The sequence below is a fragment of the Branchiostoma lanceolatum genome, chromosome 7 (genome assembly GCF_035083965.1).
Source record: "Branchiostoma lanceolatum isolate klBraLanc5 chromosome 7, klBraLanc5.hap2, whole genome shotgun sequence".
Classification (NCBI taxonomy): domain Eukaryota; kingdom Metazoa; phylum Chordata; class Leptocardii; order Amphioxiformes; family Branchiostomatidae; genus Branchiostoma; species Branchiostoma lanceolatum.
Genome location: NC_089728.1, coordinates 21,567,958 through 21,582,042, shown reverse-complemented (window position 1 = coordinate 21,582,042; position 14,085 = coordinate 21,567,958). Strand labels below are relative to the sequence as shown.

Genomic DNA, 14,085 nt, shown 5'->3' with positions numbered 1-14,085 from the left:
AATAAAAAAAGTTCGGCAAAAAAAGAAAGTTGCCCTAATAATGAAATCTACGTGGTCAGGAAGGTTGAACAAATGACTAACACATCGAATAATAGATTCTTCATTATCACCTCTTCACATCCTCTTCGTTGTCTTTGGAAATGATTTTGGCATTCTATGACATTAATGTCATTTTCCAGTATTTCTTCCTTTTTTTTTGCAATTTACGGCATGTATTTGATCATTTTGCAGCTGCTTTATACGACTTTTTTGTTGTTGTTGAAACAGATGAAAATTGATACGCCCGCGGATGTCATCCATAACGTTATATGTACTAGTAATAAAATCAACATGGACAGAATCATATCATCCACGTTGTCTCTGACGTCATAACCACCCCTGGTTTGAAATGGTCTCACCCATCGAGGGTAGTAAGGTCAAACCAAAATGGCGGCCACCAGGAAAAACGACCGGCTGTTCAGCTCTATGCTTTCCTCTCTTGCCAACGTCCTCCTGGTCGACCCCCACAAGAGAATCGTGGTTTACTGGTTCGTGCTCATCCCCCTGTCCATCGTACACGACCTCATACCCCTCCCGGAGTCATACTTCTCCAACAAGGGCAACGTTTTGAACCAACACTTCGTGAAACTGTCGTGGGCTTGGACTTTGCTCGTGACTACGTTATTCATCGCGCTGACGAGTTACGTGTACACGTTAACGAACACGTCAGCAGTCCTGAAGCACCTGTCACGACTCCTGGTGGGAACGGCCATATGGTTCGTCTTCACGTCTATTTTTGACACCGTTCTACATTATACCGGCAGCTGTACGGACCCAGAGTACACGGACAAGCGAACGTGTGTGAAAGCGGGTTTTACGTGGGACGGTTTCGATATATCAGGACACGCCTTCCTTCTTAGCTTCTGTGCCTTGCTCATCACCTCAGAGCTGTCCGTCTTAAAGACGTGGGATAGAATCCAAGAAACACTCGAAGAGAACAACGAAGAACGCGGCGTCTCGAAAAAGAAGAAAGACAAGAGGAGAAACGAAGTCTTGAATGAGAACAAGGACGATCGTGAAACTAGTCTAGAGTTATATTATCGGCTACTTCCGGTCATCTCGCTTCTGTTTGGTGTCCTGAGCGCGCTGACCATCCTGTGGGAGTTCATGTTGATGACCACGGCGATCTACTTCCACACCATCAGCCACAAGCTGGTGGGGCTTGCCTGCGGGACGCTCTCCTGGTATTTCACCTACGGGCGGTGGTACAAGAACGTCTTCCCGGGTCTACCCGGTGACGGCCCGCTACACAAGGGTTTAAAACGCGGAAGGCACATATTGTAAAATACGACGTTGTAAAAAAAATTGGCTATATTTTAAGATTACAAAAAAATATAAGTTGGTACGTATGAAGTGTGAATGAATTTTATCTGATTTTGATGTGGCTTAATTTACCACATTTTCCCTCTTAATTTTATTCACCTTGAATATTGACCTTGAAGCTCAGCCAGTAGGTACCCTTAGGGGTAATGAGGCTATGCCTAGTTGGTGCTAGTAGTGCGCATGGACTATGAATTATGAAATTATGACAAATCTGAGTATATGATTTTAATACATTGTCTCAGATCTAGCGTCCCGTCAGCTAATCCTTAGAAACCTTGGACCGTGACAGTTTTGTGTTACGCAGAATGCAAATGAGTTTAGACGCAGGATGCAAATAAGTTACAACGCCGATTGTTTCATCATTAGGTAGCATAGCTGATAGCATTGGAACTAAAGCACTTGTACAAATATTGTAGCCAACGCCCACTTCACCTGTTCACAAAATAGATGTTTATTTTGGGGCGTTAAGTATGCAATTTGTATAAATACTTTTTCTTTAAAAAAAATTAAAATCTGGCTTTGCTGCCTGTGTGCTGGAGTGTTAATGTTGTTGTTTTGATTTGATTTGATTGATTGTTGAGGACTGGTTTGTAGCTCGGTGCTGTCGACCTGTGTCTAACTAAATCACGCCCCTAGCGGCGAGCCTTACAGTTACAGGCCCCAGGCCCCCTCAGGAGGGGGTCAATAACCCCAGGCCAGAGAGATTGTGTAAACCACTAGTAACCACCTTGTAATATCCTCTTGTTGATTGTCAGTGTACAACTGTTTACCACTGCCTGCCGGACCTCCTGATACTAAGATAATGTTTTGTAATCAAGAGTTGTGGCTTTAATTGATTAATCAATAAGGAGACTTTTTGCACGATTGACATCCTGAAATCTTGTGTTTAATTAGTGCTTTCTCATGAGCATACTAACAGCAGAAAAAATATATTGTTAACATAAAAATATCAAACTGTAAAGACGAAAGATAGTGTTTATTTAGCGTAGATTACGTACTATTACTACGTGATAATAGTATTACTATGTCGTCGTGAGATCTATGAGCTAATGTGATGATACCACGTCTTGTGTTACAAAATAAGTTCATAAGGCGTTAAGAGGTGCTTCATCCCATTCACGTAAGTTGGAAACAAAGACGAAAAAATCAGATCCATGTCAATCTCTCTGTGGCAAACTGACTGCTTATGACTGTTGTTATCCCATAAGCTAGCGGAGTAGAATTAAAATCTCTATCAGACTAACTACGCTAGCTTATGGGATAACAATTTGCCAGGGAAGTTTGGCCACCATAGGTTTCATTGGCGCTTCGGAAAGGGAAATGTTAACCTTCCCGCGGATTGACCGTCCTAGTCAATAATTCACCCTATTCTTCCCGAACTCTACTCCCCGTACCCCCGTAGGAAGGCCTGGTGGAGGCTAAATCTATCTGTCCAGGCTGCGGGGGGCTGTACATGTGTGCTCCGTCCAGTCCGAGTGGCCCTCCCCCTGGTCTGCCCGGGTACGCTCGCGTGTACCAAACTTCATACGTCATCCACCACGACAAGGTCCCACAGAACAGACCGATCAGCTTCTCTCCTACCGTGTGGAAGTACAGGGCGGTGACCACCAGGATGAACCCCCACAACAGCGTCAGGAGAACGAGCAGGCAAAACAGCGGCCACAGGAACGGAGTGAGTCGGTAAAACCACTCAAGGGACGCCGCTGTTGCTTCAGCGTCGTCGGCGTGAACTCCGTCCCGGGTTAGCTCATCTGTCCGATCCGACGTCTGCTCGCCATGTAACGGACGTGTTCCCAGCTTTTCTAACAGTTCCGGAATGCTGTCCCATTGTAGGAGCACGGAGAGTTCAGAGGCGATGAAGAAGATGCAGAAACTGAGGAGGAAGGTGTGCCCGGAGATGTCGTACCCCTCCCACCGGTGCCCTGCCTCCTCGCAAGCCGTCGAGTTGGTGCCGAAAGTGCGGTCCGAGCAGCTCACCGTCCACTGTCTCACACCGAGAAACAACCCGACCCACACTCCCCACAGCACGGTTCCGATAATTATACGGACTTGGTGTTTAAGCATATCTCTGACTGTGCCCAGAGTGTAGACGTAGCTTGTCAGGAGGACGAAAATGGCGGTCGGAATAGACGTCCAAGCCCAGCTCCACTCCGCAAAGTACACGTTCAAAACGTTGTTAGTGTTGTTCAGATAGGAGTCTGCCAGGGGCGCGAACTGGTGCACAAGGGAACAGATAATCACGACGATCCAGAGCAACACGAGTCGGATCCATGGGAAGTCTATGCAGACAATTTTAGCGGTGAAAGAGAGTAGTGAAGAACACTTCCGCGGTGCCATGTTTAGCACTGACCTTTTACATTTGATGCAAAATAAATAAAGCAACTGAATGAATTATCTGAAGAGTCGTTTCAGATAGCATCCAACACTATATTTTATCAGTGGTCGAGTGCAACATACAGACTATATGTAGTATCTGAATTGATAGGTAAATGAGTTACTACATGAAAACTCGCTCCGCCGTTAAACCTGTTGGACCACAGCATCTACCGCTGTGTCAGGGGTCATAGGGCGAGGTCTTTTACCTTTGTTTATGTTGTCATCCCACATATAACTGGTATCACGTACAGTTAAGGGTGCACACCCCAGTCCGTGGTAGTGCGCGACATAAAAGTGACGAAAGCCGGGTTTCGGGGGGCTGGGATTGAGTTCACATTTCTCATAATTTGCTTCGAACTGACATTGGATACTAACATGGCTGAAAAGCGTATGAATTGGTGTCTTGTCGGTGAAAATTGAGTTTGGGTCCGAGTCGTATTTCCGTATATGTTCATCCGCGTTGATGATATACGCTTGGTTTTCTCATTCTGACAACATCAGTCGTTTCTGCCGTGATTTTTAGCTTCGCCGGGAAGGTATGCCTTCCCGGGAAGTTTATGTTATCGGTTACGCCAGCTGTAAAGTGGGTCCGTATGTATGTCGAGATCATAAGTCAAGAAAACTTTGACGGATCTTACTGATTTTTGGTAGGTAAGTGGCGGTTGTGGAAACGAAGGTCAAGTTCGAAAACGGTTAACCTGGCTTTTTCCTAAAGTGCTCCAGTGGACTTTTTATGTTAGTGTGTTTGTATGTGGACAACATAACTCGATGTATTGTTGATGGACCTGCATGATTTTTGGTGGGTACGTAGAGATTGTGGTAACAGAGGTCAAGTTCAAAAATGGGTCACCTGGCATGTTCCTGCGGTACCTCAGTGGGCTGTTTATGTATGCGTATTTGCTTGTTGACAGGATAACTCGAGAAGCTGTTGTTGGTTGTGCACGATATTTAGTGAATAGGTAAGATTATTAAAGGAAAAGGTCAAGTTCAAGGATGGGCCTCATAGCGGGCACCTAAGGTACTGCAGCAGAGCTCCAAAGTTTGAGGTCAAATTTTCTGCAAGTGCTACGGTCATGATTTTTGTGTGGTAGATAGTCCATGCCACATGAAGTAAGTTGTGTACGTTTGGGCCCTCTAGCGGCTTGTTTGGAGCTGCAGCTGGTGTTTTTAATGTATTTGTTTTGACCTTTGGACATGAATAACTTGACTTATGGTCAACGGATCGTCTTGGTTTATGATATGTAGATAGCTTGATTAATGCTTTACATAATCGAATACTCATTATGCAAATCATGAGCTAATTTGCACAATTAGCAAGGAAAGTTTATAAATCTGCTGCCTTTCAAAATAGGACTCTCAAACATGTGACATATATAGCTGAAAAAGAGAGAGGTATCGATAGATACCAATGATGCTAATAGCTACCTATTTTGCATAATTAATTCGAAAATACTAATTGAAAATACCACAATAGTAAATGATTGGAATTTCATTCTTGTATCATTAGGAAGCTAAGCAAAGGTGAACAATATCAGACAAAATCATGCATGACAAGGCCTCATAAACATAATTTATAAGGAAATTTCTACAATTCCCTTTCAATTTGCTATTATCAAGTCTATATATTCAGGTTAAATTGCACTGACAGGTCTTCTGGCGGGTGACCTAGTTTACCGGAAGCGTGCTCCCTGTGGGACGTCCCTGGAGGACACATGTGGAACTTTACTTGGCCAGGTGCAGGGCTATGTTTTGGGGTCAGGGAGGTCACACGGGCATTTAAACACAGCAGTCTTACGATCTAACGCTCTCCCTGTTGGAAGGTATAGGTTTGAAAAAAAGTACACACATTATTCTGTGCACTTGGTTCGTAACAGAACAATACTTTATTCTATGCTATTTGCCGATGACACCAGCATATTTCTTTCCCACAAAATCAAAAACTTTGATTCTCTGATACAACTGACTAATCAAGATGTGTATAGTACATGTACATGGTTTTGAAGCAAATACATTGCCAACAAATTGCCTTATTTTCTGTAGTAAAGATAAAAGTTATGATACCAATAAAGCAAAAATATTCTTACAGTGATTATTTTTATAACTCTTGGGAGAACTCGTGTAGGTATAGGCATGGGTTTGTTTCAAACTTTGAAAGCGAATAACTCAAGAAGGTGATGACGGATCGTCATGATTTGTAGGGATGTACATAGTGATGATTTACATGATCGTATAAGAATCATGCAAATCAGGATCTGTGATGTGAAAAAGTATACAAACCCTTGCATTCCATTGTAGTCAAACACGTGACATGTAACTGAGAAAGAGAGGAATATTGATAGATATCAATTATGCAAACGAATACCTAATTTGCATAATTAATGACGAAATACTAGTACTATAATTCCAGAGTGGTAAATGATGGGATTCATTCTTGTGGCATTTGGGAGATAATCAAATGTGGACGTTATCAGCCATAAATCTTGAGGGCCTCATTTACATAATATATGAGGAAATGCTACAATGGTCTTCTTTGCTAAGATTTTACTTTATTGCTGTGTTATGTGTACAGAAAAGGATCACTTGAAATGTATGCAAATGAGGACCTTATTTACAAACTGAGTGATAAGCATTCACTCGAAAAGGCTAACATCAGTCGGCGAAGGTATGAGGTCGTGGAACTCTAGTTTTCTATGAGTTTTGTCCTACGCAAAAATGCCAATGCATCATTTTTGACTTGAAAATAATGTATTTGCCTTCTAATTTACCAAAATTAGAGCGGATGAAGAAACAAAACTTAATTGGTCTTGTAGCGGAAGGGAAGGGATATGCTTTCATCCCATACACAGTTGATTTACTTCAGTATAATTCCCTGGAAGAGACAGTACCTACACTTTAGGGTGTGCAGCCTCCAATTGAAACCCCAAATAAACTGGGGTGCCCCCTTAATGCTTTGACAGCAGTCAATCCCGTTTAAGCTCCGTGTACACACAAAATTCCGGCGTGCGTAGTACATGTAATGACGTATTTATAAAAGTAATTGGCAATAGGATCGTTCGTTGAGCAATATGAGGAAGGTTTGAACAATGTAAGCAGGGTTTGTCAGAAGATTTTCGTAACGAGAGGACACAAGACTTTAGATGTGTGCACGAAAAGTCTTGGCAAATAGCGAGCGGCGCTACAACTGTAGAGGGAAGAGTAAGAAAATTCTGACCAAACCTTTAAATGAAATCGCCCCAACTTGATCACATCATGCAAAACCGGTTTCATGTCCAAATTATCGGGCAATCTTTCGTTACCTTGAGGCATATCATTGGATAGTGGCTACTGAATACTGTTCAATTGCTGTTTGCTGTAGGTAGCTATAGATAGTGTAACGAGCAAAATCTTTTAGGTCACGATGTTTCTTACTAGTTATGAACAAATAAACAGACATTAGAAATTTTCGGACTAGTTGTAGAAAAGGTTGTATGAAGGTTATTTACATGCGTGCAAGGGAAAAACGCCAGGTGTCGCTGTTTAGATATGTAACAAGGATGATTGTAGGTTAGACCACAAAGGGCTCTTATGTGCTCTAGACATGATGAAGGGCTAACCTTTAACCATTTAATTTGTTCCTCAACCTTAGATTGGACTGCCTCAATTCTGCCTTATCGCCAGACTTCATTTTCAGTCTAGAATGCTATTTACGCCACACTGATTATGTGGATTACATAAAAATCAATGCGGGCGCGCGAAAAGAAAAGTTGGGGCAAAAAAGCAGCTTTTATTATGAAATCTAAGTAGTCAAGAAGGTTTTACCAATGAGAACCAACTTACAGAACATGACATACTAAACAATGAATTCTTTATCTTTGTTCTTATTATTGATTAAGGTATTGAATATATTCAAGTTGCTATGCACCGGTGTAAGATTATCTAAAATTGCCATGTGGCGTGTGGCAATGTTTTCCCCTCTATAATAAAAGAATATAGCAATGAACTCCTCTTCAAGCTGCCTTGTGGCACTTTTTACTGTAGTCAGCGCGTACCCTACATATACATTATAGGAGACTGTGCGATCAGCACGGCTGGTGAATTGTTTCAACCTAATGTTGGCAACAACTGACGTTCCACTTAAATCCTTGTCTTCAGATTTTATTTCTAATCTAGGACGTTAAACCATCTAGTCTAGTGTCGATGATTTTGACAATGTTTTAGTCTTTAATTGCCGAGAAAATGTTCTTCAGGTGTTCGCATGAAAGCTCATCTGTGTTGGTAGAGTACATATTGGAAATTTTAAACTATAATCCAACACAAAGAAGTTGAACTAACCATAAATTTTCGGCTGGTAACTCCAACCTTCCTCAGATGTTCGAATCACTGCGTTGAACGCCGGGAAGGAACATCTGAGGAAGGTTGGAGTTACCAGCCGAAAATTTATGGTTAGTTCAACTTCTTTGTGTTGGATTATAGTTTAAAAATTCCAATATTCTTCAGGTGTTCATTTATTCGGCAATCGCAGGGGGATAAAAATATTTTCTTATCATAGAGGAAAAAAAACATTGCCACACACACAAGGCAATTTTAGATGATAATAATAAAATGATACATAATTTTACACCGGTGCATGGCAACTTTAATATATTCAAGACCTCCCCGCCAGTTTCACAGCACTTTCTCAAACACGGGACCTCAAATTTCACGTCCCTTCCGAAAGGATTGAACCGGGGTCTCTTCGTTACCAACTAATTAGAAGCTCAACTGTGACGCAGCTACCGGATGATCTACATGGACATCCCTAAGAAAATCAAATTCCATACGACCCATAACCACAAGATAAACCACAATCACCATGGAAAAGATAATATACTCGTCGCCTAACGTTAATAACCACCCCAAATCTACCACCTACTTCTCTTTCTTTACTTTGTACATAGCATGTCCTTTGCTTCTGTTTTTCAGTTGATTGACAGTGTCCTATAGGTCAGTAAAGAAAGGTGGACACATCTTAACTAAAAATAAACTGGGAAGGACCTAGAGTAGGCGTGCATATCTTCATATATACAGAATACGATACGGATATTACTTTCGGGCGTTCCGTGTGATATCCATCACACTTTTCGGTCTGTGTAGCTCTAACAACTTTTATTTACTATGTATGTTAATTGTATAATGATATTTTGGCACCCCAGGAAAATTAACAACTCACTAGTACTGATTGTATGTGTATGATAGCTAAAGGGGTGACTAAAGTATCGAAGTATCGAAGTCACTATAATGAACTGGCAACACTTACCAGGTACACGAGATGAAACCGGAAAAAACTATTGCAGATGACAAAGTCACTGAATCGTAAATGCCGTATGTACATACCACGTGGTGATATGTTAATCAGGCTTCATATGATACGGCAGCACCATCATGCTACTGTCATTTGGGTGGTGGCAGGGCCGGGTGGCACCACCGCACTGGAGAGTTCTACGAGAGGTCCTCCATTCCGGTTTGAGGTGGGTTTGTAGATCCGCTTCCTAAACTTAGCACATTAAGTTGGGAAACTACCTGCGAGGATACTTATCCAAATCTTATCCATGTATATGATTGGAATGCTTGTTTATTGCTCTGTCTAACTATAGCTATTATTTGTGTATTGATATGTTGACCACCATGTCTACTTAATATGAAAGTAGGTCGCCAACCATAAATGCCGAAATTTCCCTTGGTCCACATCTAAAATTCAGTATAATTATATATTATATTCCAGCATTTTTCATCTTTTAGACAAAAACAAAGCAAAGCCAGAAGAAATTCAGGGGGAATTGTTATCTATTTTAAAAGCAAATTTGCTAAATATATAAAAAGAGAGAGGAGCACCACAGAGTGTAAAGACATTATCTGGATCCGTTTATCGAAGGATCTGTTTGGCCTACCCAATGATGTGTTTTTAGGTAACGTGTATGTCAGCCCAATACACTCTTCAGTCCACAAAAGGGCCGAAGAATCTATCTTTGATGTATTGGAACAGGATATTGCGCGATTCTCATCCAAGGGCTTTGTTATTCTCGGAGGAGATTTTAATAGTCGATTAGGTTCCTTATGCGATTTCTCCGACATACGCCCAATAGATCCCGAGTTAGAACCTGAAAATCTTCTCCCGAATTTCGACATTCCTAGAAATTTTTCGGATAAAAATCCACCTAACACCTTCGGAAAAGAGTTGACTGATTTATGCGCACAATCTGACCTCCGCATACTAAACGGGCGAGTCCTAGGTGACCTAAAAGGCCGATTTACGTGCTATCAGCCCAATGGTTGTAGCACGGTGGACTACGCCATAACTAGTAGTGCTCTCTTTCACAATATCAACATATTCCAAGTACATCCATTAACAGAATTCTCCGATCACTGTATGATTTCTATTAACATTGATGCAACTATACAACAGGCTCAAAACGAAACAACGACCAAATCCATTACGCGACCCTTCCCAGACAGATTTACCTGGGGACCGGACTCTCGCGAAAAATTTACAAACGCATTACGCAGTCTCACAATAACACAAAAACTTGAAAAATTCATATCAACAACAAATGAAACCCCGGAAGCAAATAAAGACATAGACAAAGATGTCCATGAATTTCAGGAAATCATAGAAATGGCGGGGAAAATGTCGCTACAAGTAAAACGAAGCAGAAAACAGAAAACACAAATAACGAAGAAAAAATGGTTTAATAAAAAGTGCTATGAAGCAAGAAACGAACTAAGAAATGTACAGTACCTACTACAAATCAACCCAAAGAACCCTTTTATTAGAGGTAGCTACTTTAAAAAGAAAAAGGAATACAACAAACTAATCCGGAAGCGCAAAAAAGAATATGAAACAGAGTGTCTAATGCAACTACAAAATCTCCAGGAAAATAATCCTACTGCCTTCTGGAAACTTCTAAAACAACTAAAGAACACCAAGTCTACACCCCAAGAAGAAATCCCGACACACTCTTGGGTAAACCACTTCAAAGCCTTGCATGAGAAACGAAGAATTGGAGAGCAAAATTTTGACTCTTATTTCGAACAAATTATTATAAACAAACTAAGAGTATTACAGAAGCGTGAAAATAACGAAGGACCCTTAGACTACCAAATTACTAGGTCTGAAATAAGTAATGCAATAATGACGCTTAAAAATAAAAAAGCGAGCGGCGAAGATATGTTAATGAACGAAATGTTGAAAGCAGGTCACAATCTACTAATAAAACCACTTGTTAAACTATTCAATAATATATTATCGAAAGGATTGTTCCCCCAAAACTGGTCAAATAATTACATAGTCCCCATCTTCAAGTCAGGAAAAAAAAGACAACGCAAACAACTACCGAGGAATTTCTATTTCTAGCTGCCTGGGTAAACTATTTATTTCTATACTAAACAAGAGAATCACATCTTTTCTGGAAGAAAACGAAATATTAAAACCTAACCAAACCCGATTCCGCAAAAATTACAGAGCAACAGATAACATATTTGTCTTAAAGACATTAATCTCAAAATATACACAATCAGGAAAGCGACTCTTTGCATGTTTCGTGGACCTATCCAAAGCGTTTGATTCTATCTGGCACGAAGGCCTACTAATTCTATCAAACGGCATCACTGGTAAATTCTTCAATATAATAAAAAGCCTTTATAGCCAATCGGTAGCATGCGTGAAGACAAATTCAGGTTTAAGTGAATGTTTTCCAATCGAGGTTGGAGTAAGGCAAGGTTGTGTCCTCAGTCCTTCACTTTTTAATCTATACATCAGTGACTTAGCAAATGAACTGGATACAGTAAACTTCGATGCGGCCTTATTAAACACATCTAAGGTATCAAGCCTTTTCTATGCTGACGACATTGTCTTACTGTCCACAACCCAACATGGACTACAAAATGCAATAAACTCTCTTGGCGCTTTCTGTAATAAATGGAAATTATCAATCAATCTAACCAAAACAAAAATAATTGTATTCAACAAAAAAGGGACATAATGTTCCCAAACCTCAAATTTTATTCACTCAACAAGAACATAGAGATCGTCTCCTCATACTGCTATCTAGGGGTTGTCTTTACGACAGGGGGAAACTTTACAACAGCATTAAAAATATTACAAAAGAAAGCTCTGAGAGCTTTATTTAGTATGAAAACAACTCTGGGAGACAGTAACCCGTCAATATCTGTCTATTGTAAACTATTTGATGCATGCGTAGTCCCAATACTAACTTATGGTGCGGAGGCGTGGGTCAAAAGTGGACTCAACGACAAGTCCCCAATCGAGCAAGTACATCTTAAGTTTTGTAAATCAATCCTGGGTGTTAGAAAGAATGCTAGCAACCTCGCCGCAAGAGCAGAACTGGGTAGGTTCCCGTTATGGATTGAAATTTACACTAGATTATATTCATATTACAAAAGATTGGTTAAAGAGGTGCCGACAAGTAGCCTTCAGTTTGAAGCATATCTAGTACAGCAAGAATTGCATCGAAGTAAAGTACCATGCTGGTTATCCGATGTTAGTAAAATTCTTGAGGAGTCGGGCTATGCCTACCTACTTATTAACAAGGATCACAATACATCATATGCACAGTCTGCTTTAAAACAAAGACTAAAAGACATTTTTATACAAACATTTTACTCAGAACTAAACTCCCCTGGCAAAAAAGAGAACCAAGGCAACAAATTAAGAACATACAGAAAATTCAAACGGGCATATGAAAGAGAAAAATATCTTGACATCAAGAACTTTAGCCATCGCCGAGCCATGGCTAAGCTAAGAATTAGCGACCACCCACTGCATATTGAAACTGGTAGATACAGCCGGACTCCTCCTAGCGATAGGCTATGTGCACTCTGTAATAAGAACTCTATAGAAGATGAAGTACATTTTATTCTAGAATGCTCACTGTACAAAGATTTACGCATCTCTTTGGTTAACGCAATACAACTAGACCAGAGATATACAAACTTAACAAATGACAAACTGTTCACATACTTGATGTCATCGAATAATCAATCTGTAATTGAGAAACTCTGTGAATTCGTGTACACATGTCTCAAGAAGAGAGAAGTAGCGTGTAAACTTCAGATGTAGATAGAACATAGAATAGTTTTCTTCCTTTTTCTTTCTGTTATTACAATGCACAATTGTATTACTTATAATGCATTTAGCCCGGAAGGGCATGAACATGCAATAAACATGAATGAATGAATGAATGTATATAACGTTATATAAGAAGTCTTTATCAATATCCACCAAATTTCAAATCATTGTGGTCATCACTTTCCAGCCGACGTCCTTTTGAAAATCAGTAGGTAAGTGGCGAGAAAAACAAGGATGAACTGTGATTAGAGCTGTGTTCCTCATGCCACAGAAATGACATTAAATCTTCGAAGACATCAACATGGTTGATGCATTTTAAATAGAGAGAAAAGGGTATCTGACTTTCAGCAGGCCAAGTTGGCTCGCACACCTCAAGTGTCCTTGTTTTTGTCCTTCTCAATCATATCATATCACCTATCGTTACTGGGTGCCACCTGCGAAGTAATGATCATGATCACAATGATTTCAATTTTAGTAAACATTCGAAGGCTTTATACTTTTTGATTCTGCCCGATATTTGAGTTGTGCACCTCATTTTTTGACGAGACCCAGAACTTTTATTGATCACCCCTCGTACAGCTACAGCCATACCACCAAGTTATTCTGGTATGACGCATTTACACTTTTTCCTGTCCACGTTGCTGTCTCTAGATTTAGACCATAGTGTCAGAAAAGGTTGACATGTCCTTCAATGTAAATCATAACATTAATCATACCGCTGTCAAACTAGATAGTCAGAGACCTCATCCTTTTATACCTGTCACTTAAAGGTTGACGGGTTTTCTTCAAAGTCAATGAAAGTCAGATCAAAGACAAGCAAAGACATTTTCAATCTACATATGTCATGTCCGGACTCTATATCTACGTACTTATGCCAATATATTTGTTGCCCTTTACAGACGAGTTCCCGACAGATTTAAGTTCTGACTTAAATTTTACCCGGGCCCCGCGGACAAAAAGACGCCGTGACCTAACCATGAGTACACCGAAAGGTACCCCTCCGGTTGCCGGCCGGCACAAATAATGATTTGTCTGTTTGTTTGTTTGTTTGTTTGTTTGTTTATTTGCACACCAAGAAAATCTATAATATAAAAACAGGTTCAGGAGGAGGAAAAAGCGTATATAGCTTATACTAGGGCCTCCTCGTCCATACTTATCAAATTTGATTATAAATTATAGATAATATAGCAAAGTAATATAACGGGGGGTTCCCAAACATATGATGTTCTTTTACGCGCTCGAAC

At 40.4% G+C, this 14,085-nt stretch overlaps 2 protein-coding genes across 2 annotated transcripts; one reads left to right on the top strand and one right to left on the bottom strand.

Moving 5' to 3' along the window:
* The first annotated feature begins 395 nt into the window (after nt 1-395).
* LOC136438148 (acyl-coenzyme A diphosphatase FITM2-like) lies at nt 396-2,230 on the top strand. Its single transcript, XM_066432874.1, has one exon. It carries the CDS (start codon nt 427-429, stop codon nt 1,321-1,323), a length of 897 nt encoding a protein of 298 aa, XP_066288971.1. The 5' UTR covers nt 396-426; the 3' UTR covers nt 1,324-2,230.
* LOC136438719 (acyl-coenzyme A diphosphatase FITM2-like) lies at nt 2,227-3,699 on the bottom strand. Its single transcript, XM_066433632.1, has one exon. It carries the CDS (start codon nt 3,697-3,699, stop codon nt 2,728-2,730), a length of 972 nt encoding a protein of 323 aa, XP_066289729.1. The 3' UTR covers nt 2,227-2,727.
* Nucleotides 3,700-14,085: the final 10,386 nt, after the last annotated feature.

Bases quoted from the DNA above. Each gene is read 5' to 3' on its own strand.
- LOC136438148 (XM_066432874.1), top strand. From the start codon at position 427: ATGGCGGCCACCAGGAAAAACGACCGGCTGTTCAGCTCTATGCTTTCC.
- LOC136438719 (XM_066433632.1), bottom strand. From the start codon at position 3,699: ATGGCACCGCGGAAGTGTTCTTCACTACTCTCTTTCACCGCTAAAATT.